The 23,503-nt window shown below is 43.2% G+C and overlaps 1 protein-coding gene across 1 annotated transcript in view; it reads right to left on the bottom strand.

Moving 5' to 3' along the window:
* Positions 1-8,629: 8,629 nt before the first annotated feature.
* The window catches only part of PRKAR2A (protein kinase cAMP-dependent type II regulatory subunit alpha), a 149,491-nt gene continuing 134,617 nt past the window's right edge, over positions 8,630-23,503 (bottom strand). The window contains exons 9-11 of the mRNA XM_029050513.2: positions 19,870-19,935; positions 16,103-16,241; positions 8,630-12,813 (exon numbers count right to left, since the gene is read on the bottom strand). Of these exons, the coding sequence (XP_028906346.1) occupies positions 12,680-12,813; positions 16,103-16,241; positions 19,870-19,935 (339 nt within the window). The 3' untranslated portion in view covers positions 8,630-12,679. The remainder of the gene's footprint in view (positions 12,814-16,102; positions 16,242-19,869; positions 19,936-23,503) is intronic.

The following is a 23,503-nucleotide window of genomic DNA, read 5'->3' on the forward strand; positions in this document are numbered from 1 at the left end:
CAGTAAGCACTCAATAAACGATTGAATGGATGAATGAACATGGGACAGGGACTGTTTCCAACCTGATTATTGTGTATCTACCCCACAGCTTAGAACAGTGCTTGACACATGGTAAGCACTTAACAAATGCCACATTGTTTTCTTTTAAAACGTAAGCAATGCCATCACCCTGAGTTCTATTCCTGGCTCTACCAGTTGGCTGCTATGTGACCTCGGGCAAACCACTTAACTTCTCTGTGCTTCAGTTCCCCCATCTTAGACTGTGAGCCCCATGTGAGACAGAGATTGTGTCTGACTTAATTATCTTAAAGCTGTGAGCCCATTGTTGGGTAGGGATTGTCTCTGTTGCCGAATTGTACTCCCAAGCGCTTAGTACAGTGCTCTGCACACAGTAAGCGCTCAATAAATATGATTGAATGAATGAATGAATAGCTACCGCAGCCCTCTGTAGAGTGCTAGGCACATAATAAGCGCTTAACAAGTACCACAAGGATTATTATTCCCTAGACCAATATTCCTTCCAGCCCAGTAGTATTATGTCTGACAGTGGCAACAGGAGGCTTGGTGATGACTGTCCTCCTAGATATCAGTTTTAATGCTTAGGGATGGACCAGCTAACCAATCAATCAATGGTATTTATTGAGTGCTTACTGTGTGCAGAGTACTGTACTAAACACTTGGGAGAGTACAATACAGAGTTGGTAGACACGTCCCCTATTCACAAGGCATTTACAATTTAGAAGCTATCGTCCCTAACTTTTCTCTCTCGTAACCCATCTGAATTTTGTTGAACTCCTTCTGAACCTGTTTGTTTTTTTTCCCCCTGAGGGAACAAATTTCCATATATTAACTACCTGCTGTTTTCAAGCTACCTCTTTAAACCTCAAAGGGTGACCAATAATATCCTGCTCCTTCTTTTCACTCCTTTTCTGATTTTCTCAGACTTTAATCCATCAGTGGTATTTATTGAGCACTTACTGTGTGCAGAGCACTGGACTAAGCGCTTGGGAGAGTACAACGGAGTGGGTTTCCCACAACGAGCTTACAGTATAGAGGGATAAATCTTCAATCAAGCTTTTTTTAAAAATGAAATCTGTTAAGTGCTTCCTGTGTGCCAGGTACTGTACTAAGCTCTGGTTTCTTCTCCGATTATATCTTTCCAAATTGAAGTCCTTATTTTTTCAGTCTATCCTCATATGGGAGCTCACTGATACCCTCCCTGTTCATTTTGGTTGTCCTTCTCTGAACCTTCTCTAGTAAAAGACTACCTAAACAGTGCCAAGAATGATAAGAGGATGGACTGTGAAAACTCTCACTACTTTCCACTGCTGATAGGATCCAGCCAGAGTCCTTTGGGGCAGGGCTTTCTGACGGCAAATACCCAAGATGGCATGCAAAAACTGCATAGTAAAGTCAGCACTGTGGACTGACAAGTCTGAAGAAACTGCTCTAGGGAAACCCTACACCAAAGCCATCATCAACAACCCAGTGCTTAATGCTGCTTTTGAATTTTGCCACCTAGGTAGTAGGATACCCAAAGATGATTGGATAAAAAGTAGAAAAGCCAAATCAAGGCAGTGAGCATGACCCCTGGGAGTTTGATGAGAAACAGGCATCCAGTTCCACACCTTAAGAACCATACGTTAATATCTGTCCCTTGATAAACCTCAAAACAGTGGTGGTACCCACCTAACTGCTTCTATACTAATTCAAGCACTTACCCTATCCTACCTTTACTGCATTCACCTCTTTACTGACCTCCCTGCCTCCTGACTCTCCCCACTTTTTTACGGTATTTGTTAAGTGCTTACTATGTGCCAGGCACTGTGCTAAGCACTGGGGTAATAATAATAATAATAATGTTGGTATTTGTTAAGCACTTACTATGTGCAGAGCACTGTTCTAAGTGCTGGGGTAGATACAGGGTAATCAGGTTGTCCCACGTGAGGCTCACAGTTAATCCCGATTTTACAGATGAGGTAACTGAAGCACAGAGAAGTTAAGTGACTTGCCTACAGTCACACAGCTGACAAGTGGCAGAACCGGGATTCGAACCCATGACCTCTGACTCCTAAGCCCGGGCTCTTTCCACTGAGCCACGCTGCTTCTCCAAGCTAATCAGGTTGGGCCAAGTCCATCTCATTCATTCAATAGTATTTCATTCAATAGTATTTATTGAGCGCTTACTATGTGCAGAGCACTGTACTAAGCGCTTGGAATGAACAAGTCGGTAACAGATAGAGACAGTCCCTGCCGTTTGACGGGTTTACAGTCTAATCTCCCACATGGGGCTCACAGTCTTAATCCCCATTTTACAGATGAGGGAACTGAAGCACAGAGTAGTGAAGTGACTTTATAAAAATAATTATGGCATTTGTTAAACACTTACTTTGTGCAAAGCACTGTTGTATGTGCTGGGGTAGATGCAAGGTAATTAGGTTGTCCCACGTGGGACTCACAGTCTTCATCTTCATTTTAAAGATGAGGTGACTGAGGCACAGAGAAGTTAAGTGGCTTGCCCAAGTTCATACAGCAGAACCAGGACTAAAGCCCAGGTCCTTCCGACTCCAAAGCCCGTGCTCTATCCACTAGGCTACACTCCACTACCATACTTCATTCTGCTACCCAGATCTCTTTTCTACAAACAGTTCAGTCCAACTTCCCCATTCCTCAAGAACTTCCAGTGGTTGCCCATCCACCTCTGTATCGAAAATAAACTTTTTACCATAGGCTTTAAAGCACTCAATCACCTCACCGTCTCCTACCTCACTGATTTCCTACTTACAACCCAGCCCACACATTACACTCCTCTAATGCCAACCTGCTCACTTTAACTCGCTCTCATCTATCTTGCTGCTGACCCCTCACCTACAGCCTGTTTATGGCCTGAAACTCCCTCTCCCCACCTTCAAAGTCTTATTAAAATCACATCTCTTCTAATAAGCCTTCTCTGATTCAGTCTTTTCCCCTACTCCCTCTCCCTTCTGTCTCCCTTAAACTTAGATTTGTACCCTTGAAGCACTTGACGCACCCCATCCTTACAGCACAAATGTACATGTCCAAAATTTATTTTAACATCCATCTCCCCCTTTAGAGAGTAAGCTCCTTGGGGGCAGGGAAGGTGTCTACTCACTCTATTATATTGTATTCTCCCCAGTGTTTAGTACAGTGTTATGCACATAGTAAATACTCCATAAATACCATTAAATGATTAACCCTTTCTGTGATTGTGCCTCTAACCCCGCATCTCACCCCAACTCGCTCCTTTGCTCTACCCCCCTCCCTGCCCCTCAGAACTTGTGCATATATGTATATATCTGTGATTCTATTTACTTATATTAATGCCTGTTTTACTTGTTCTGATGTATATATCTAATTATATTTATTTATATTGATGCTATTGATGCCTATTTACTTGTTTTGATGTCTGTCTCCCCACTTCCAGACTGTGAGCCCGTCTGTGGGTCGGGATTGTCTCTGTTGCTGAATTGTACTTTTCAAGCACTTAGTACAGTACTCTGCACACAGTAAGTGCTCAATAAATACGATTGAATGAATGAATGAACATTATGGGCAGGGAATGTGCCTACTGACTCTGATGTATGGCACTCTCCCAAGTGCTTAGTACTGTGCTCTGAACACAGTAATGCCACTGATGGATTGTGAGACCTGGACTCTTCTATCATACTCTCCAACACTTAGCCCAGTGCTCTCTCCACACAATAAGGGTTCAATAAATACTCCTGATTGATTGATTGATTGAATTGAAAAAGAAGGCATTTGGAGCTTTTCCAATACTTTCATCAGTCTCCCCCCGCCCCCCATGGGCCATACTTGACATCAACCAACGGTGAGGGCCTGGAACACAGCCAGCTCACCGGCTTTGAGGCAGTGCTCATCATGACACCGCCTCGCTGGCACCTGTGAGGAAGATGGATGATGACGGGTGGTGCAGCAGACGCAGAGAAGGTAGAACAAACATCTTAAACAGTAGCAGACACAGCAGCCTGGTATGTGGCAATTAGGAGAGGAGTGGCTCTAATTTGGAGAAGTGGGTGTGAAAGTGATGGGTGTTCTAAGTGGTAAACCATAGCAAAAGGTAATCGTTGTGTGTACAGAATGTGGAATTGATTTTAGGCTATCCAAAGTGGGCACAACTGGTTAAGAAATAGGATTTAGCTAACTCACAGAGAGCTCCATTTTGTGCTATCTAAACCTTTTGGTCAGTTGATCTCCACTGCCTTTGGATGGTGTCTTTTCTTCCTCAAATCTCTTCATTGGGGTTGGAGGGGGAACAAGGATTGATCTGGAGACATTTCAACTGCTTTTCTCCCAGTTGCTTGCTACCCTTGTTTTGTTACACCTTATTAAAATACCAAACCTCCATGACCTGGGGCCTTGACAAGGGCAATCCTATCCACAGAATACTCAAGTCTAAAGCAACTGACTTTCTAGAAAAGATGCTGAACAACAAGCATCCCAATTGGAATGGAGGGTTATGTGACTCCACAACCATGAATTTTTTCTGCATGGGACACAGTTCTTTACTAACCACTTAAGCAATGTTGGTTATTCCTGCTAAACAAGCAGATTCTGTACAGCACTTTCAACCCGAGGCGGTTTTATCCTTTTCGGTAAACATGACCAGTGTTCCAGGAGCAGGCCTGTAAATATCAAAGGGACAGGCTGGCCAGTTCCCTTATGCAGAGCTGGTTTAATGTCATGCGGGGTTCATGGCAGGACGAGACGTCAGTTCGCTGCCGCTCTCTGACAAGATGCGTGGAGTGCTGTTTTGCAGTGGAACCCCCCCGCCTGGTTCAGAGTGGGTGGTGACAGCTGCTCAGAATTGATAGGCAGTGCTGTTGGCCAGCTGTGCGCATGTTGGCTGCGGGAAGGGGGGTAACGGAGGTAGGGTGGGGAGGGAGACCCATGCCAGTCCTGCCTCTGCAGATAATTCTGCAAGGGCTTGACTGGGGTACAATGCCAGGACCTGTTCAGGAGCCCCAGGTAGGATTTCGATTGGCTTTGCGGTGACTCAGGGTCACATGAGCTAGGCAGAAATAGTGGAGTTTCCTGCTCTTCAACCCGTATCCTCCTAACCCCGTCCCCCTCAAACTCTTGGGTCAGGAGGGTGAATTTCAGTCACAGAAAAGGGTGCCAGTTTGTCACCTTTCAATGCCCCAGTACCTCTCAGTACAAACTGAGCATTACTTTTCATCCTAATTTGAGGTTCCTGTCATTCCCGCCAGCTTCCCTGGGCCCCGTAGCACAGCCGTCTCCTTGTGAGAACCTCAGACTTGGGCTGGGTAACATCTGGAGGGGGTCTTGATGATGGCTGTGGTGCATGGACTTTGAAGTGTTACCTTGGGGACCAAAGGAACTCCCACCCCGATTTTCTTTCCTCCTGACAAGAAGGAAAATTAAGATTCCCCCTGCCCCCACACTGCCAATTTTTGACAGCTACTGAATTCTGCACTCTTGGGCAGTTCAAGTCTTTAAAGTGTGAGGTATTTACTGTTTTTTTAAAATGGTATTTAAGTACTTACTATATGCCAGAAACTGTACTAAGTGCTGGGGTCGATACAAGACAATTGGGTTGAACACCATCCCTATCTCACATAGGGCTCTCGGTTTTAATCTCCATTTTCAGATGAGGTAACTGAGGCAAGGAGAAGTGACTTGCCCAAGGTCACCCAGCAGACAAGTGGCAAAGCCAGGATTAGAAACCAGGCCCTCTGACTCCCAAGTCTGTGATCTATCCATTAGGCCACTCTGCTTCTCACATTTTGCTCCCTTTCACTTATTAACCTGAAAACCTCCACCCCTTGCAAAAAAAAAAATATTTTGGAGAGGACTTTCCTGCTTGTTTGAGCTGTTAAGTTTAACCACTTTAATCACCTGGTGACTACTGCTTGGCTCATTAACTTTATTATCCTCTACCATGTATGAGAAGCAGCGCAGTCCAGTTTAAAGAGCCCGGGCCTGGGAGTCAGAGGACTTGAATTCTAATCCTGGCTCTGCCACTTGTCTGACCTAATGCAAGTCACTTCATGTCTCAGTCCATCAGTCTCTTCATCTATAACATGGGGATTCAATATCTGTTTTCCCTTCCCTTTGGGACTGTAAGCCCCACGTAGGACAGGGACTGTGTCCAAACTTACTGTCTTGTATTTACGCCAGTGCTTGGCACATAGTAAGCACTTTAACAAATGCCACAATGATTATTATTACTGTCGTGATGTGGTTTTGGTAGAATGAAACCTCTAACGTTCAGGAGCGGACATCTATCTATGCCACTTTTATTAAGCTCTCTTTTCCAAGTTCCCCCTAAAAATAAAATTTTCTTCTGTCTAGTAAATGAACGACCAATACCCATCCGAGGTAGATAAGCAGGCCTGGCCCTGCTGTTAGAGAAAATGATATAAACCTGCAGTCATTTTTAGAGGCTTCAGCAAGAAAGATGCCTGATAGACTTGGAAGAAAATAACTGTAGATAAGCCAGTGTTGAGCAGTTGGTGATAGGGGTTCATGTGAGATCAGAATTTGGGGCTCAGGAGAAGAAGCAAAAAAAACCAGGGAATCATTGAGGGAGCTCTACTGAACAGACGAGTCAAGGGGAATGCAAAAACCTAAAACCTCAACACCCCCAATCCACTCGAGGCCATTCCTCAACAAGCAGAAGCAAGTCTTAAAAGATCTGGAATGTTCCACCATAGCCCCTTGCCTGCTTTGTTGCATAGTACAGAATGTTTTGGGGACAAGTGAGATGTTTTTTTTCACATCCTGATTGGATTCCAGTTGAGCGTGAATTAATGGTCTTGTTCTATCCCAATGTCTCCATTACAAAACTGAACGCTGTAGGTTGGGAATGAAGTCAGTTTTATAATATTTATTAGATGCTCACTGTGTGCTAAGCAACGGGGAAGATGCAAGATAATCAAATTGGCCACCATCTCTACCCTACACGGGTCTCATAATCTAAAGAGAGAGGGAGAATAGTTATTTTATCTCCTTTTTACAGACAAGGGAACCAAGGAACAGTGTGACATCCAAGGTCAAGCAGCAGGTCAGTGGTAGAATTGGGACTAGAATCTGGGTTTCCTGACTTCCCCCCACTCTCTCCTCTAGCCCAAGCTTTTTTTTTTTTTTGCCAACAGCCCATCTTTGGGGCGCTCTTTCACTTGGTTTTTTCAAATTAGCTCTGAAACTCCCCCAGTCCCTCCTCTTTCCCCTTATTTGCCTTCATTGATGTCAATGTGTTACCCAAATCCAGTTTTCAACACGTGGAGAGGAAAGCAGAACCCCAGGATATTCAGGCAGTAAATAGAGTGACTGGTGCTCAGAAGACAAATAAGTGAGCAAAATCTGAAGTGTAAAAGGAAGAGTTTCACTCCAAAAGGGAAAATAATAATAATGATAATAATATTTGTTAAGCACTCACTATGTGCCAAGCATTATACTAAGCACTGGAGGAGATAGAAGTTAATCAATTCAGACACAGTCCCTATCCCACATGGGGCTCAGCCTAAAGAAGCACTGTGGCCTAGTGGAAAGAACACAGGCCTGGGAGTCAGAGGACCTGGGTTCTAATCCTGGCTCTGTCACTGTTTGCTATGTGACCTTGGGCAAGTCACTTAACTTCTCTGTGCCTGTTTCCTTAATTAAAAATTACACTCACTCCCACCCCTGTGGCCGCTTGGCTTGGTTAGAAATTTGGATTCAAGGGCTTTGGACCTGTGTCCCCCTGTCAACCTGACTGGGAGGGCTGGAGTATCCAGGCAGTGACCATCCATGTCTAATGAGAACTTTGGAGGAGAGAAGTGACTGACTGGCTGAAACATCAGTGTATATACATTCATGTTAATGCTGAAATTAATAATTTCTGCCTTCTAGTTACCACAAGCTGATGTGAAGAGCAACATTCCAAAATACTGAATCATGAGATTTCCTTCAAGGCCTAAACTGCTGACCAAACTGCTCTTCTCACCTTTACACTATTCTACAGAGGCTCACCTGGTCTGTCCGCTAACATAAGGCAAAACAATGCATTCTTTAAAATCTAAACATCAAACTGACTGGGTGAAGCTGATTCCTTTCTCTTTGGGTCCAACAGCAAGTTTCTCATGTTGCCCCATAATGGTTTCACTGAATGATTTTCTCATTTTTTTTTTACAGTAACAAGTTTGGACATTGCTCAACAGGAGAGATGACTTCAATTTTCCTCTGATTACCATAAATTAAGCTTTCTCCTGTAGAACAAGAAAGCAAACCATATTTAGTGCCACTGTGATAAGACAGTATATACAGCTGTCCTGTGTTTTCATAGTGGCAAACCATCACCAGTGCTGGAATAAACAACTCGTGTGCTGCTCTCATAGTGTGAGACAATTGAACGCTGCAGGCTTTTGGCCCAGAACTGATGCATTGCAAAGATGAGTTTAAGCCAGTGGTATTGACAGAAGTTTCTCTTTTCCACCAGAAGTGCACATCTTCCTAGACTGAGAATGTTCTTCTTCTTTTTTTTAGGAGCACTCCCCCAACACCGAGAGCAAATGAGCTGGACAAACTAAAGGTCATAGAAGACTCAGACCTCTAAAATGAGTTAATAAATCACACAGACACATACAAGTTTGAACCAGGAAGGCTAGACACAACATGTCAGCATTTATTAACCAATAGTGAAGCTAAACCTTAGATTGTTTTTCTTTCCATTTAAATCCAAAAGCTTGTTTATGGCAGGTGTTATTTTTAAAATAAGGTCCTCTTTTTTCATTACTACAGTGCAAGACTGATCACTCTCTAATAATACACCTTTATGAGAGTCAAATCTGACGGTCAAATGAGCCGAAATATAAGGATATCCCAGTGAATCATTAAAACAAAAAAAACCCCAACCCCACAAACATTTAACTCTTAAAGTCAACAGAGTACAATTCCAGCAGGGTGTATGGAACTCTCAAAGATGAAAAATGCTTAAAGCACTTTTAGTCTTGAGGTAGCATCTTTATGCTTAATTAGATTTTGTTTGATTACAAGGAGAGGAGGAAAAAATTAGTAGTCCCTCAACTCAAGACAGGTGAAGTAGATTTTTTTAGTTAATTCTCTCACAAGGTTACATTTTTCTTATATTTTAGAGCGAGAGCCCTACAATATGTAAAATGAAGCCAAAAGACCTCTCAAAATTCAAACTATATTATTGAAACTGACTGAAACACATCAGCAGTTACAATTGCAAGAATAACAAAAGGTAGCTGGAGTGAAAAAAACTCAAAACAATTTGTATTTTGGTAGGATTGGTTTGCAAACACACGGCAAGAACAAAAATTCTAAACCCAACTAATTGAAAAAGAGTGAAAGGTTTTTTTTGTTTGTTTTTTTCTGTGGAAATTTGCACTTTTTTTTTTTTTTAAAGGAGACAGCATTCAGCTTTTGGACATTGTGAAACCTGTACTGTGACATTAAACAGAAATACCATACGCCAGGACACTACTGACGACTGAAAGCTCTTCTCACTGATTTCACAACAATCACAAGCAAAGAATCAGAAATAAGACAGATATTCCTCCAAATCCCAAGGATACCATCTCTTTAACCACTTTGCTGCTGAGTCCTTTTATTAACTTGCTCATATGAAAAGCTCTCTCCATACTGATCTTAGAATCCACAGCAGTTTTACAGAACATAGAGCAAGGATCAAAAAAAAACACACAACAAACCACACAAACATTAAGAGATTAAAATAATAATAATAATAGAGATAATAATAATAATGATAAAGAATGAAAGTGGCTGGGATAGGAAGCTGAGGATGAATACTGTTAGTTGTTGTCTCCAAACCAGTTCCTTCTCACCTGCTTAATACCACTTTCAAAGCACACTTTCACTGCCTCCAACCTAAACTGGGGCTCCCTTCTTCCAGAATAAATGAGTAAAAGATGGCTAAAATGCACCAAGCGAGAACTTTTCATACAGCCTATTTCAAAAGATCACTTTTCTCTGCTTCCAGACTACCACGGACCTAACAAACACCGTGAAAGTGATACTGCAACATGGCAGAGTATCAATGGAGCCGTTTTGCTGCCCTCGGGTAAGTTAGAAAACACTAAAATCGGGCTAGCAGATCTTTACCTGTACCTCTCCAAACTGTGAATGTACCCAAAGATCCATCTGTTCTAAATTCAGAGGCAGTGATATCCCCTCCTAACAACCTCTTCGCCATTTCTCCTCAAGCCGAGGGATCTTACTCTCGCCACTTACAAAGTCCTCCAATCCCTTTGCTATGATCTAGTTCCACCATTTTGCCCAAAAGAGGACTTAAAGCTCCGTAAGGCAAACAGTTTTAAATAGTCATATCAGCTCAACAGAAAGACTTAAAAGCCTGCTTGGCTCCAGTCTGTATGGCACGGCGAAATGTTGTGGCGCAAGAGCACCCAACAGATTTCGGCCACCTTGGAATTTCCAAAGCTTGTTAGGGAGGAGTTGATCCCTAGCATGAGCCACTGGAGAACTCCAAGGACATGGGTACTGGCTTAAGATCTAGGATTCTAAACTGCTTGGTGAGACTTTCTTAAGCCTTGCTAGGCAATCCATAGATGGCAGTTACTTCTTAGAGATCCACTTCATTCAGAAAGCCACACTTCCTAATTTTTCTTGTAAGCAGCTGCTACTGTTCCAGAACTTTTACACTTCTACATTGGAGACTACAAAGTGACAATATTGGGAAACAGACAAACTGCTTGTGGCCTTTTGGCTTGTTCATCTGATACTCAGAATCTGGGGGATGACATTCACCACACTTACTATGGAATAGAATGGAGTTAGAAAAAGAACACTGCAAGCGTCAAATGGTCTTTCACAGTGCTGAATCTCTGGTTCATTAGCCTCAGTTACAGTTCAGTTCAGATCGCTAAAACGGCAAGGCCACCTGTCCAGTTTTCAATCGGCTTCCAATTTCTACAGCAGAAATGGTGAAGAGGTGATTGAACAAGAAATCACTTCTGGTCAGAAAATACTACTTGAAGTTATAGCTGCGTGCCTCTCGGATATTGGAATTGTGCCAACAACAGCAGTCCTCCTGCAAATGGCAGTTCTAGCAACATAATTAGCCGCAATTAGAATTACTCAATCCCCAGGTCACTTGGGAAAGTTCCAGAGTGTTGTGAGTCACATGAAATTTTAAAACGGAGAGGGCCCCAAAATGACCCATCAGCTCCCCACAGTTGAAATAGGAAACTGTTACTGCTTTTGTGTGATAAGGCTCCTAGAATCTCACATAGATATTCTATTTGATAAAAATGCCTCATTATGAAATCTCAGCTCCACCAAGAATTTTCCCTGACAAATGCTAGACATAGAACAGGTGTTTGATTTCAAACCCAGGTTAGATGAGCCTCAGAAACAACGACAAAAAAAATCATAACTCCAAACACCTCAACTAGCAGAGCCTCTCTCAAATTCTTCAAATCTTCAATGTTGCCAACCTCTGAAAACTTTTAACAATTCTGCTGACATTTGGGAATGTCTAGTTGCATCTAAGAGCACTGAAAAAAGAATAAGATTGAGGGGGTCTCTCTTGAGTACAGAAATACTTTTCCTTTTAAGTTACAATTTTTTTTTCCTTTTTATAGAGTTTTAAAACCTGTCATTCAACAGCAAAGCTAAAGTAGAAAGGGCTCTTTCCGCAAGAGGGAATAGGTCAACCTCTCGGCAGTATCTTACCACCTGCTGAAATTGAAAGCAGGGGAGAAAGGGATAGCAGAAGTTTAACAAGGGAAGTCCTTCAGGAAGATACTATCAAGGCATCTTCAGACTCCTAGCAATCTCTAAATCAGAACACAACTCAAACGCACTGCAATGAAATAAGCAACAACAACAAAAAAACTGTACTAACCACACAATGCTCAAAAAACAAACTAACTTATTTCTCTTCCTCCTTTCCTTTCACCTTCCCCAAAACAAAAGTCAACTTATGGAACCTGTTATTGTAATGCTCTTCTGCGTCTAAGAATCACCATGGGCTGGTTTTTTGTTTTGTTTTTTATTTCGCCCCTAAAATCAGCTGCAATTCATGCCGCTTTCGGCAGATGGCACAAAGGCCTCGGGACCATCTCACTCCAAAGCTTCGACAATTTCAAATGCCTACATCACTTCGATTTCAAAACTAAATGCTACAATTAAAAGCAGATTTTGACATCAACTGAAGTCACATCAAAGAAAGAGATCAAGAGACTACAAGGGGAAAAAAAAGCTTCCTCCCTGATAGAATTGGGATAATCCGCCCTGATAGAAAAGTTTCTACAGATTTTAATTTTGGTTTAGAAGTGCCAATAACAGCAGCAGCAAGAGAAAGAAATGGGCTTAATAGCTTTTTTACTTTGGACTTTGCATCAGGCACTTAAATTGCAGGAGAGACTTGCCATTCTGAACCAAAGAAGTGAAAGATGGGTCAGATTAATCATGAAAAGAGGTCTAATAATGGAATTTCAGCAGCAAAGTGGAGGCACAAATTGAGCCTCTACCCATCAATATGTGCTGAGGCTTAATTATGTTTTACTAAAATGCCCGAGACGACAGCAGCAGCAATAACTGTTCCGTAGTGTCCATTTTATTTTGTGTTTTTGTGTTGCTGACAGGAGGCTTTTTCTTTGTTGAACTGAGAAGGCACTGAGGTATGGTGTGCCTAGTTGCCTGGATCCACCAGATCCATGCTAGAACCAAACATTGCCACCAGCTGCTCCTCATAATGGGTTATATTTCTCTTCATAATGTCCATGCAGGGTCCCAGCAACCTCTCAAATGCTTGCACATCCATTACTGCACAGAAAGAGATGATTAGCACACATAGAAGAAATGGTCTCCAAGTCAAACATTATAATCACTCAAATGGCATTCCTGTTGACAGAGTTTCTACAGATTTCAAATTCAGCTATACAGAGAGTCTGGACTATTGAACTGCTAGTTAGAATGTGTGTTAAATGTGAGTCAAAGCCCTCTGTGGGCAGCGTTTGATCTGTTTCTTCTGGACAGTGTTAAACACAAAAGTGAGAGCTCAGAAAAAAAAAAAGCAACAACTGCTGCTAACTGTGAGATTAGGGAAGTAGCCAGGTGCAGTGATAATAATAATGGTTTTGTAAAGCACTTACTATATGCCAAGCACTGTACTAAGTGCTGGGGTAGATACAAGGTAACCAGGTCTTACATGGAACTCACAGTCTAAGTTGGAGGGAGAACAGGTACTGAATTCCCATTTTGCAGAAGAGAGAACTGAGGCACAGAAGTTAAGTGACTTTCCCAAGTTCACACAGCAGGAAGGTGGCAGAGCCGGGAATAGAACCCAGGTCCTCTCACTCCCAGGCCTGTGCTCTTTTCACTAGGCTATACTGCTTCTCTAGTTACAACTTGAACATCAAAGTTATACACTGATTCATCTGTGGGTCCCATACCAATCACTATGCAGGTAAATGTCCCCCCGACCCCAAAGTTAAGATACTTCTTATAGCTTCGATTTATTTGCTAGACATGTAGAAAGCCTGCCCAGTGTTCTTCTCTATTCGAGTTGGTAAACAAGAGAGAAGAGGGTGTAACTGTTTGGGAGAGGCCAAGTCTTTAGTCTGAGGAAGCGGAACAGCAAGAAGGAGAATGTCACATGTACAGTATGGTTTCCAAACTGATCTTCTGTCATTCCGACTTGTACAAAATGATTACTTCAGAAAGAGCCTCTAAGCCAAATTTCAGTGGTCCAGAGGCCCTCCCTGATAATAATAATAATAATGGTATTTAAGTGCTTACTATGTGCCAAGCACTGTTCTAAGCACTGTGGGAGATATAAAGTTATCAGGTTGTCCCACGTGGGGCTCAGTCTTAATCCCCATTTTACAGATGAGGTAACTGAGGCACAGAGAAGTTAAGTGACTTGCCCATAGTCACACAGCTGACAAGTGGCAGAGCCGGGATTAAAACCCACGACCTCTGACTCCCAAGCCCGTGCTCTTTCCACTAAACCACGCTGCTTCTCCACTCTGACCTACTTCACTCTGATCCTAGGAGTGGCATCTCCTCTTCCCCCTACACACCATCTCAGTCATATAAAGCTTCCACAGCTCCCTCCTACTTGATATCTTGTCAACCATCTTGTCTACATCTGCTTGGACACTCTGCCTAGTAGTGTCATTTTCTCATATCTGTGCTGCTCATCCCTTTCTACTCAACCCATACACTTCTGGGCTGGGAGGTGGGGAGATGGGGAAGGGAAGGAAGGAGGGAGGACGGAAGAAGGAAGAGAATGAAGGAAGAGTGGGAGGAAGAGGAGAGGAAGTGAAAAGGAGAGGGGAGGAGGGAAAGGTAGAAGAGAAAGGAAAGAAGGGGAGAGGAAGAGGAAGGAAGAAAGAGGAAAGAATCCTCCATCGATCAATGGTATTTATTGAGCACTTACTGTGTGCAGCACTGTACTAAGCGCTTGGGAGAATACACTACAACAGAGTTGGTAGACACGTTCCCTGCCCACAGTGAGCTTAATATAAACAAATTACAGACATGTACATGAGTGCTGTGGGGCTGGGGGGGGGGGGGTGGGATAAAGGGTGCAAATCCAAATGCAAGGGTGACACAGAAGGGAGGGGGAGAAGAGGAAATGAGGGCTTAGTCAGGGAAAACCTCTTGGAGATGTGATTTTAACAAGACTTTGAAGGTGGGGAGAGGAATCATCTGTTGGATATGAGACGGAGGGTGTTCCAGGCCAAAGGTGGGACATGGATGAGGGGTCGGCGGCAAGACAGGTGAGATTGAGGAACAGTGAATAGGTTGGCATTAGAAGAGCAAAGTGTGTGGACTGGACTGTAGCAGGAAGTCAGGGAGGTAATGTAGGAGGGGGCAAGGTGATCAAATGCTTTAAAGATGATGGTAAAGAATTTCTGTCTGATGTGGAGATGGATGGGCAACACTTGAAGGTTTGTGAGAGGTGGGGGAATGGTTTTGTAGAAAAATGATCCGAGCAGCAGAGTGAAGTATGGACTGAAGTCGGGAGAGACAGGAGACAGGGAGATCAGAGAGGAGGCTGATGCAGTCATCAAGGAGGGATAGAACAAGTGCTTGGATTAATGTGGTGGCAGTTTGGATGATGAGGAAAGGGTGGATTTTGGTGATGTGTGTGAAGGTTGGACAGGATTTAGAACAGACAGATTGAATATGTGCACTGAATGAAAGAGATCAGTCAAGGATAGTGCCAAAGTTATGGGCTTGTGAGGCAGGAAGGATGGTGGTGCGGCCTAAAGTGATGGGAAAGTCAGGGGGGGAGACAGGGTTTGGGTGTGAATATGAGGAGTCTAAGTGGAGAAAGAATAGCATAAGAAAGGAGAGAGGGTGAAAACTGCATTAGTGATCAGAGACAGAGGAGGAGCCAAAAAGGAAAGAACACAGGACAGAAAGGAAAGACACGGAAGAGAGAGAGATGGGCAAACAAGAGAAGAAAGTGGAAGAAAAAGATGGGGGAGGAAGAGGAAAGAAGTTGAGGGAATAACTAAAAAGGTCACCTCTACAGACACTGTCCTTTAGTGTTTAAGACGTCTGGTACAAGCTTTGACTTTGTACGAGAAGCAGCTTGGCTCAGTGGAAAGAGCCCGGGCTTGGGAGTCAGAGGTCATGGGTTTGAATCCCAGCTCTGCCACTTGTCAGCTGTGTGACTGTGGGCAAGTCACTTAACTTCTCTGTGCCTCAGTTCCCTCATCTGTCAAATGGGGATGAAGACTGTGAGCCTCACGTGGGACAACCCAATTACCCTGTATCTACCCCAGTGCTTAGAACAGTGCTCTGCACATAGTAAGCGCTTAACAAATACCAATATTATTGTTATTATTATTATTATTAGACAACACTCCCTGCCTAGAGGCCGATAGTAGTGAAAGACTTCTAGACTGTGAGCCCGTGTGGGCAGGGATTGTCTCTCTGTTGCTGAATTGTACTTTCCAAGTGCTTAGTACAGTGCTCTGCACACAGTAAGCGCTCAATAACTATGAATGAATGAAGAAAACTGAAGTGGGAACCATTGTTTGGTGGTGGTGGGGCTGGGGAGAGAGAAAAAAGAGAGAGCATAAAGAAGAAACTTTACCCAGGCATTTGACATCTCCAACGGCATAAGCAGAAGCTGCTCTGGGTTTGTTGGTGACAAGCGCAAGCTCTCCAAAATACTGCCCTTTACGACATCGTGCAATCTCCACTTCCTGGTTTCCTTCTTTAACGGTCATTGTCTACATCAGAAAAAGAACACCATTTTTAGCTCACATTTTCATATTTGCTTCTGGTATACTTTTCAGACATCAGCATTCTGCACATACTAATTACCCAGCATTTAATCACCTTACACGGTTACACCTGTGTTCTGCAAGCTGCCCTGGCTAGCAATTTATTCAAGATACAATTATGAAAGCTGATTCTTTCCCCCGGCCCGCCCCGCCCCGCCCCCCGTATATTGGATGCGCCAATTTATGTAACATCTCAAGTCATTGGGATGTTACAACTGTCTTACTAATGGCCTCTGGACTGAATTTCAAAGAAACAGTAACAAACTTTCACTTTTCAAACTCCTTTCCTGGTTGACCTGCCCTTCTGCCTACTGAACTTTGAGACACCCTAAGAAGGGCATAACGTTTCACGTGGCCCTTTAGGAGTTAATTGGGAGTGTGTTTAGGTGGCACCAAAGTGCTGAAATTGCAGTGGCGTGGCTTAGTGGAAAGAGCCTGGGTTTGGGAGTCAGGGGATGTGGTTCTAATCCCGGCTCTGCCACTTGTCAGCTGTGTGACTTGGGGTAAATCACTTAACTTCTCTGTGACTCAGTTATCTCATCTGTAAAATGGGGATGAAGACTGTGAGCCCCACGGGGGACAACCTGATAACCTTGAATCTCCCCCAATGCTTAGAACAGTGCTTGGGCACATAGTAAGCACTTAACGAATACCACTGTTATTATTATTATTAGGGTAGAGAGAGGAGAAATAAGAGGAAGGCCTCCTGGAAGAAGGGTGATTTCAGAAGGGCACCCTCACCCTGCACACCCTTTCCTTCCCGACCTACCCTCCTCCCATTATGGGACAAAGGCACCTCAGGAGCAAGCTGTTGGTAGATGTCGGAAAGTACAAAGAGGGTCACTGATCGTGGTGCTTCTGGACTGCTCGCTCGCCCTCGGGAATCCTCTCTAGACCCAGGGAGTGAGCTTCAATCCCAAAGACTGACCCTTCTCTCCCCTTCTAAGGATGCTTTGGGGAGGAGTGGAGATGTATAAACCTGGGCAACCCAGGAGTAGGATGGAGGCTGCTCCTCTTCTTTCCCTAGTTATGCAATCCCCTGAGCAAGTCCTCCACCAAGAGGACTTCCCTAAGCCCTCATTTCCTCTTTTCTCACTCTTCTGCGTCACCCTGACTTGCTTCCTTTATTCACCACCCCCACCCTCAGCCCCGCAGCACATATGTACATCTCTGTAATTTATATTATCGTCTGTCTCTCCCTCTAGACTGTAAGCTCACTGTGGGCAGGGAATGCGTCTGTTATATAGTTGTGTTGTACTCTCCCAAGCTCTTAGTAGTACAGTGCCCTGAGCATGGTAAGTGCTCAATAAATGCAACTGTTTGATTGATTCCCTACAAATACAGGGTCGAGGGTGGGGGAGAGGGAGTAGAAACATACAAAGCAGGGCACTTTGGGCAGAAATTGATAAAACTTGCCCTAGATGCAAATGTTATCGAGTTAGGTCTCTGCCTGGATGAAATGCCGAGAGTAAACCTAAACTTGGCACATTTACTACAATACTGCATTCAGAAACAGAACGGGCTGCAACACTGCCATAACAAATGATTAAAATCTCCCCTAAATGGTCTCTGGGTCACTGCCAAGCACTCTGAATGGTATGGAGTTGGCTCCCAGGCAACCAATGGCCGAGAGGCCTGGTTCCCAGAAGGGGCTGAGGCGGGGGGAGGAGAAGAGGATGAGGGAGCTGAGGAGGGAGGAAGAATGGGGACGGAGAGTCCTGCAGGGCAGTGACCTGGGGGGAGAAGAGACTGGCAGACCCCAGCTTCTAGGGAGAGAATCTAGCAGCAGAAGGGACTGGGGCAGAAGGATCATCAACAAGGAGATGGGTAGGATCGAGGGATGGGATACCTGGGAGCAGTCAGGGGATTTCTGCTAGTGCTGCATAAATGCCTTCCATAAACACATTACTTAGTCTTTGCTATACTTGGAAAAACCTTGGATTACCAGAAACTATCATTACAATTATCTTTTTGACTAAGGAACCAAATTACTTGACCCTCCATTACTCAAAATAACACTAAATTGCTAGCCACTACTATAAATTATGTGCAGCTAGACAAATTCCTTTACATCCATCTTGCTAACTTGTATGATCAAACAATCGATGGTATTTATTGATCCCGTACTGTGTGCACAGCATTGTATTAAGTACTTGGGAGAGTACAATGTAAGAATTGTCCTGCCCACAATAAGCTGTCTACAGGGGGAGGAGGACCTTAATATAAATAAATTATAGCTATGTACATAAGTGCTGTGGGGCTGAGGGTGGGATGTTGATAAAGCTGAAAATTCTTAATTAAGAAGTGGAATTTAAATGGGTGCAAATTAGCCACCGGGTCAGTTGATGCTTTCCAGTCAGAAGGTGACCCATGAAATTAACCATTTTCTTGACATGACTACTGCATTGGCCTCCTTGCTGACCTCCCTGCCTCCTGTCTCTCCAGGGCATACTTTACTCTGATGCCTGGATCATTTTTCTAAAAATAATAATTGTGGTATTTGTTAAGCACTTACTATATGCCAAGCACTGTACTAAGTACTGGGGTAGATAGTAGATAATCAGGTCCCACATGGGGTTCATAGTCAAGTAGGAGGAGGAACAGGTATTGAAACCCCATTTTGCACATGAGGAAACTGAGGCACAGAGAAGTTAAGTGACTTGTCCATAGTCACACAACAGGCAAGTGGTATATCAGGCATTAGAACCCAAGACCTCTGACTCCTAGGCCCATGCTCTTTCCACTAGGCCGCCCCACTTCCCTTAAACTAAAAGAGGAGAGGTGAGGACTCTCTGAACCTTCATCTCCCCTATTCTGCCGCCGACACCTGGCCCCCATCCTGTCTCTGGCCTGGCACTCCCTCTCCCTTTATTTCCAACAGACCACCACTCCCTCCGTTTTCAAAGCCCTCCAAAAATCACAACTCCTCCAAGAGGCCTTCCCCGACTAAGCCCTCATTTTCCCCAACCACCCTCCCCTCTACATCACCTGTGCACTTAGCTCTCTGTACCCCTTAAACACTTGATATACACCCCACCTTCAGCCCCACAGTACTTATATCCTTATACTCTGCCATATCACCTATCTGTAATTTCTTTTAATGTCCATCTCCCCCTCTGGACTGTAAATTCCTTGAGGGTGGGGATCCTGTCAACCAACTCTATTGTACTGTCCTTTCCCAAGTGCTTAACAGTGCTTTGCACACAGTAAGAGTTCAATAAATACCATCGACTGGTTAATTCTCAGTACCATCATCTTTATTTTTAAATAATATCTTGCTGAATAGTCATGATATTTTTGAAGGAAGGTGGAGTATTGGATAAAGAAATCCAATTCCTATAAGATATGAATATAATACATTTGAAGTACTCCTTGCTTCAATCCCATTATTCAGATGAATTTGTTAACTCATCTCCTGCCTACCAAAGACGGCCTTCCTACCCAAGAAAGGAAAAACAGTGAGTATCAATCAGCAACTTAAAGCAGTTGCAGGAATTACCAAGGGGCTAGGCCCCCCAACACTTTCAATTCTAGGGAATGATTTCTAAGATGGGGTTAACATACGCAAACTCACCTTGCTTTTAATCAAGATTTTCACTTCACCAGACTCTACAATGTAAAAGCTGTCTGCTTTTTCACCCTGTAGGATTGGGGGCGGGGGGAGAGACAAAAAACACTTTTATCAATTTACCAAAGTTATGGAATTATTTTCAGCTGCACAAGTGAATTTACAGTCACTTAAATGACCCCAAATTAGTCACTGAAAATAAACACTTCTATTAACTAAGGCATTACGAACTAAAAGATGAAAGAAAAATCTACAATATGAGGTCAGTTGCCTTATGCTTCTCTGATATTTTCCAGTTTGGGCAGCTCAGGCATTCAATGGCTTTAAATGTTATTGTAATACATATCTCTCCCTGCAAATAAATTTACTCTAAGATCACACCTAAAACATTTTTATTAGGATCCACAGATTGATCTACCACAAATCATAATACATTTATCAAAATTCTAACCGCCTATTGTTCAGTAAAAGGATTCCCTTATTATACTGCTAGCATTCAGAAATATCTTTTGAAATGGCACCAGCGATATGTTGAAATCCTCAACTTCTCAAGATAGTGGACTGTAGGAGGACTCACTCATCACTTAGTTAACTGGCTCTATTTTGCTGCATCTTAATAAGAGCATAAGCAAGGCCAACCAGAGAGACAATTGATCCCCGTCCAGTCAAGTACTCAGTCAGTGGCAGCAGCATGCTTGGAGGAGCTGTGTGATGGTGACCCTCCTCGTCATCCATCCTAACGTTTAAGGACGGACCATTGCATATCCCTAATTGTTCGTGTTCATTTCAGTTTGTCTACCAGATCCACAATATGTATTTTGATTCTTGACACTTGGCTGATGCCTAGTAAATTGGGCACTAGGAAAAAGCATCAATTTCTTCAATTTTTTTTTGAGACCAATGGCTGTTCCACGTATTTCCACAAAGACTGCTTATACTGCATCGTTGCATAAAACAGTCAGCCCAAAGGGCTTAATTTACAACAGGGAATAACTAGCCACTGGGAGAACCAGATTCATTTAAGTTTATGATAGCCAGTCAAATATCTGCTCTACAAGCCCAATTTACTGATCTGTGAATCACTGCTGTGTCTCAACATACCCTAAAACAGAGATTTTTCCAGCACATTATTTGGTTCATATGCATAACACTGTATTGATTCACTTCCTAACGAACAGCTACTGGCGTAATCTCCAGCAACATAGTACATCCTTTAATTACCCATTCTATCGCCTCATTAGCTGCTACATCTTATTGACACACGTTGAGTTTTCCTTCATTAGACACTTGCAATTACCCTATCCCAGTGTTTGACAAATTAGAAAGTCCAAGAGGGCTACATATGCTGGAGTTCAAGAGCACCAAACACTGGTTCATGGTTTTGTTAGGTGTTTTTTTTTGATAGTCATTACTCATCATGACCACTGTACAGTAGACACGCTGTACATACTGCAAATCTGATGTTTCCTTTAGATGCTGGGGAGCATCTAGTTACTGAAGAAGCCCAGGAGGCTTTTTAGATGTATTTTCATGATTGGCATTCAAAAAAAATGCTACTGGCTCTTTAGTTACCCGTCTTTCTAGATCATCACCTCGATCCATTATGATATATGGAATGCCGTATAGATCTGGCGTTGGGTGGGGGGTGGGGGGTTGTTCATATCTACCCCCATAATTTACAGAGTTCATTTATAAATCCTGGATGTGAATATTGGTAAAGGAAATACTGGCTTTTCCTTTAAATGTAGATTAAGCCCAGATCACTACTAAATCCACTGTGTTTATAGAGTGATTTCTTATTCACAGTCTGCTATTATTATGGTAGTATGATGATGAAACCATCTTACCATCTCAAAACCATTTAACCCTATTTTTCATAGGTATGGTAGATTACTCAAATATTAAAATATTTTAGCACCCAAATATGGGAAAGAAGCTGCCTTAGTAATTTTAACTCAGCATTTATTCTTTTAAGGCCATGAGAGCTATCTTTCCATTAAAGGATAGGAAATGAAGTTTTGGGATACCACACATTCAGACTGTCAAAAAAAGGATGTTGACAAATTGTATTATTCCTATTACGGTATTTGTTAAGCACCTACTATGTGTCAAGTGCTGTTCTAAACGCTGGGGTAGATACAAGTTAGGTTGGACACAGTCCCTATCCCACATGGAGCTCAGAGTTTAACTAGGAGGGGGCATGGAATCCCCATTTTACAGCTGAAGAAACTGAGGCCCAGATATGTTAAATGACTTGCCCAAGGTCACACAGCAAGCAAGTAGCAGAGCCAGGATTAGAACCCAGGTCCTCTGACTCCCAGGCCCATGCTCTTTCCACTAGGCCATGGCATTCTGAGCAAAAGAAGTGAGGAAGGAAGCCACTAAGTGCACTAAACCTGGTGGGGTTGTACTATGTGGGAAATCAAAGAGCTACCTATTGCTTTTCCTTGGTGGCAGCTGTTGATACCTCTTTAACATTTTTAGTGACACCTGTGTCCCCCTCCCCCAACCTCTTCACACACAGGCAGAACCCCAAGTTATAGGATGGGAAGACTGGAGATGGGGAAACCCCAGTACATCTTATCTGTTCCAAGTCTAGAGCAGTAGCACTGTTCTGGGATTTAGAAAAGAAAAACCCAAATCCCAAGGAGGAATTTCTTAAAGAAAGACAAAGAAATCTGAGTAGCTTGAGAAAGGACACACGATTGGGATTAGGGCAACTGCCCTTATGTTCTTTTCTGGCTACTAGGTTGGAAAATATTAGCTGACTGAGAAATGGACTGGAGTGGGGAGAGACAGGAGGCTAGGAGATCAGCAAGGAGGCTGATGCAATAATACAGGTAGGATAGGATGAGTGACTGTATTAACGTGGTAGCAGTTGGGATGGAGAGGAAAGGGCGGATTTTAGCGATGTTGTAAAGGTAGGACTGACAGGATCGAGATGGGATCATTACATCCAAGTGAACAAAATTTAGATGTGGACACTTGCTACCATAAAGAGATCAAAGATTTGAGTTTAAAGCATTTAAGATTAGTGGCGATGCGACTGTTTATTATTTTTGCAGTTTGAGTAGCTGGCTTTATTTTTCTTAGAAACTACACCGAATATTCAAACAGGGAATAAGTTTGCAAATATAATGAGGTGCCACCTGATCCAGGGAATTTATCTTTAATTATAATTACTGTGCACATTAGAAGCCTTTACCTTTTCAAACAAAAATAAATGTTGAAAGAGGAAAAATTCAAACAGATGCTAAAGTGACCCTATTTTCTGAAGAACAAAATGGAGGACGCACCAATGGGGTGGGACTAGTGATTTGAGATTAGGGCTGGAAGCAAAATAGGAAAGGGAGACAAAGAAAGCGTCAGGGAGAGGTTTGCTGAAATGCAAAGAGAAACACACACCTCTCTTCCTCTCTCTCCCCCATACCAGAAGTCTTCTTCCTCAAAAAGCCAAGTACTTGAAATAAAGCAACAAGCCTGCTTCTCCCCTGCTCCCTTCCCCTGTCATCGAGGACTTTTGGCACTGGGGTGGGGGGTGGGGGTGCGGGCGTGTGGATTTCAAGTTGGAGCCCCGGGAGAGAAGATCCCCAGCTGTTTCAGGGCTGAGGACAGGGCTGCTATCTGTGGAAGCTGGAGT

Source organism: Ornithorhynchus anatinus, chromosome X1, assembly GCF_004115215.2.
Source record: "Ornithorhynchus anatinus isolate Pmale09 chromosome X1, mOrnAna1.pri.v4, whole genome shotgun sequence".
Taxonomy (NCBI): Eukaryota; Metazoa; Chordata; class Mammalia; order Monotremata; family Ornithorhynchidae; genus Ornithorhynchus; species Ornithorhynchus anatinus.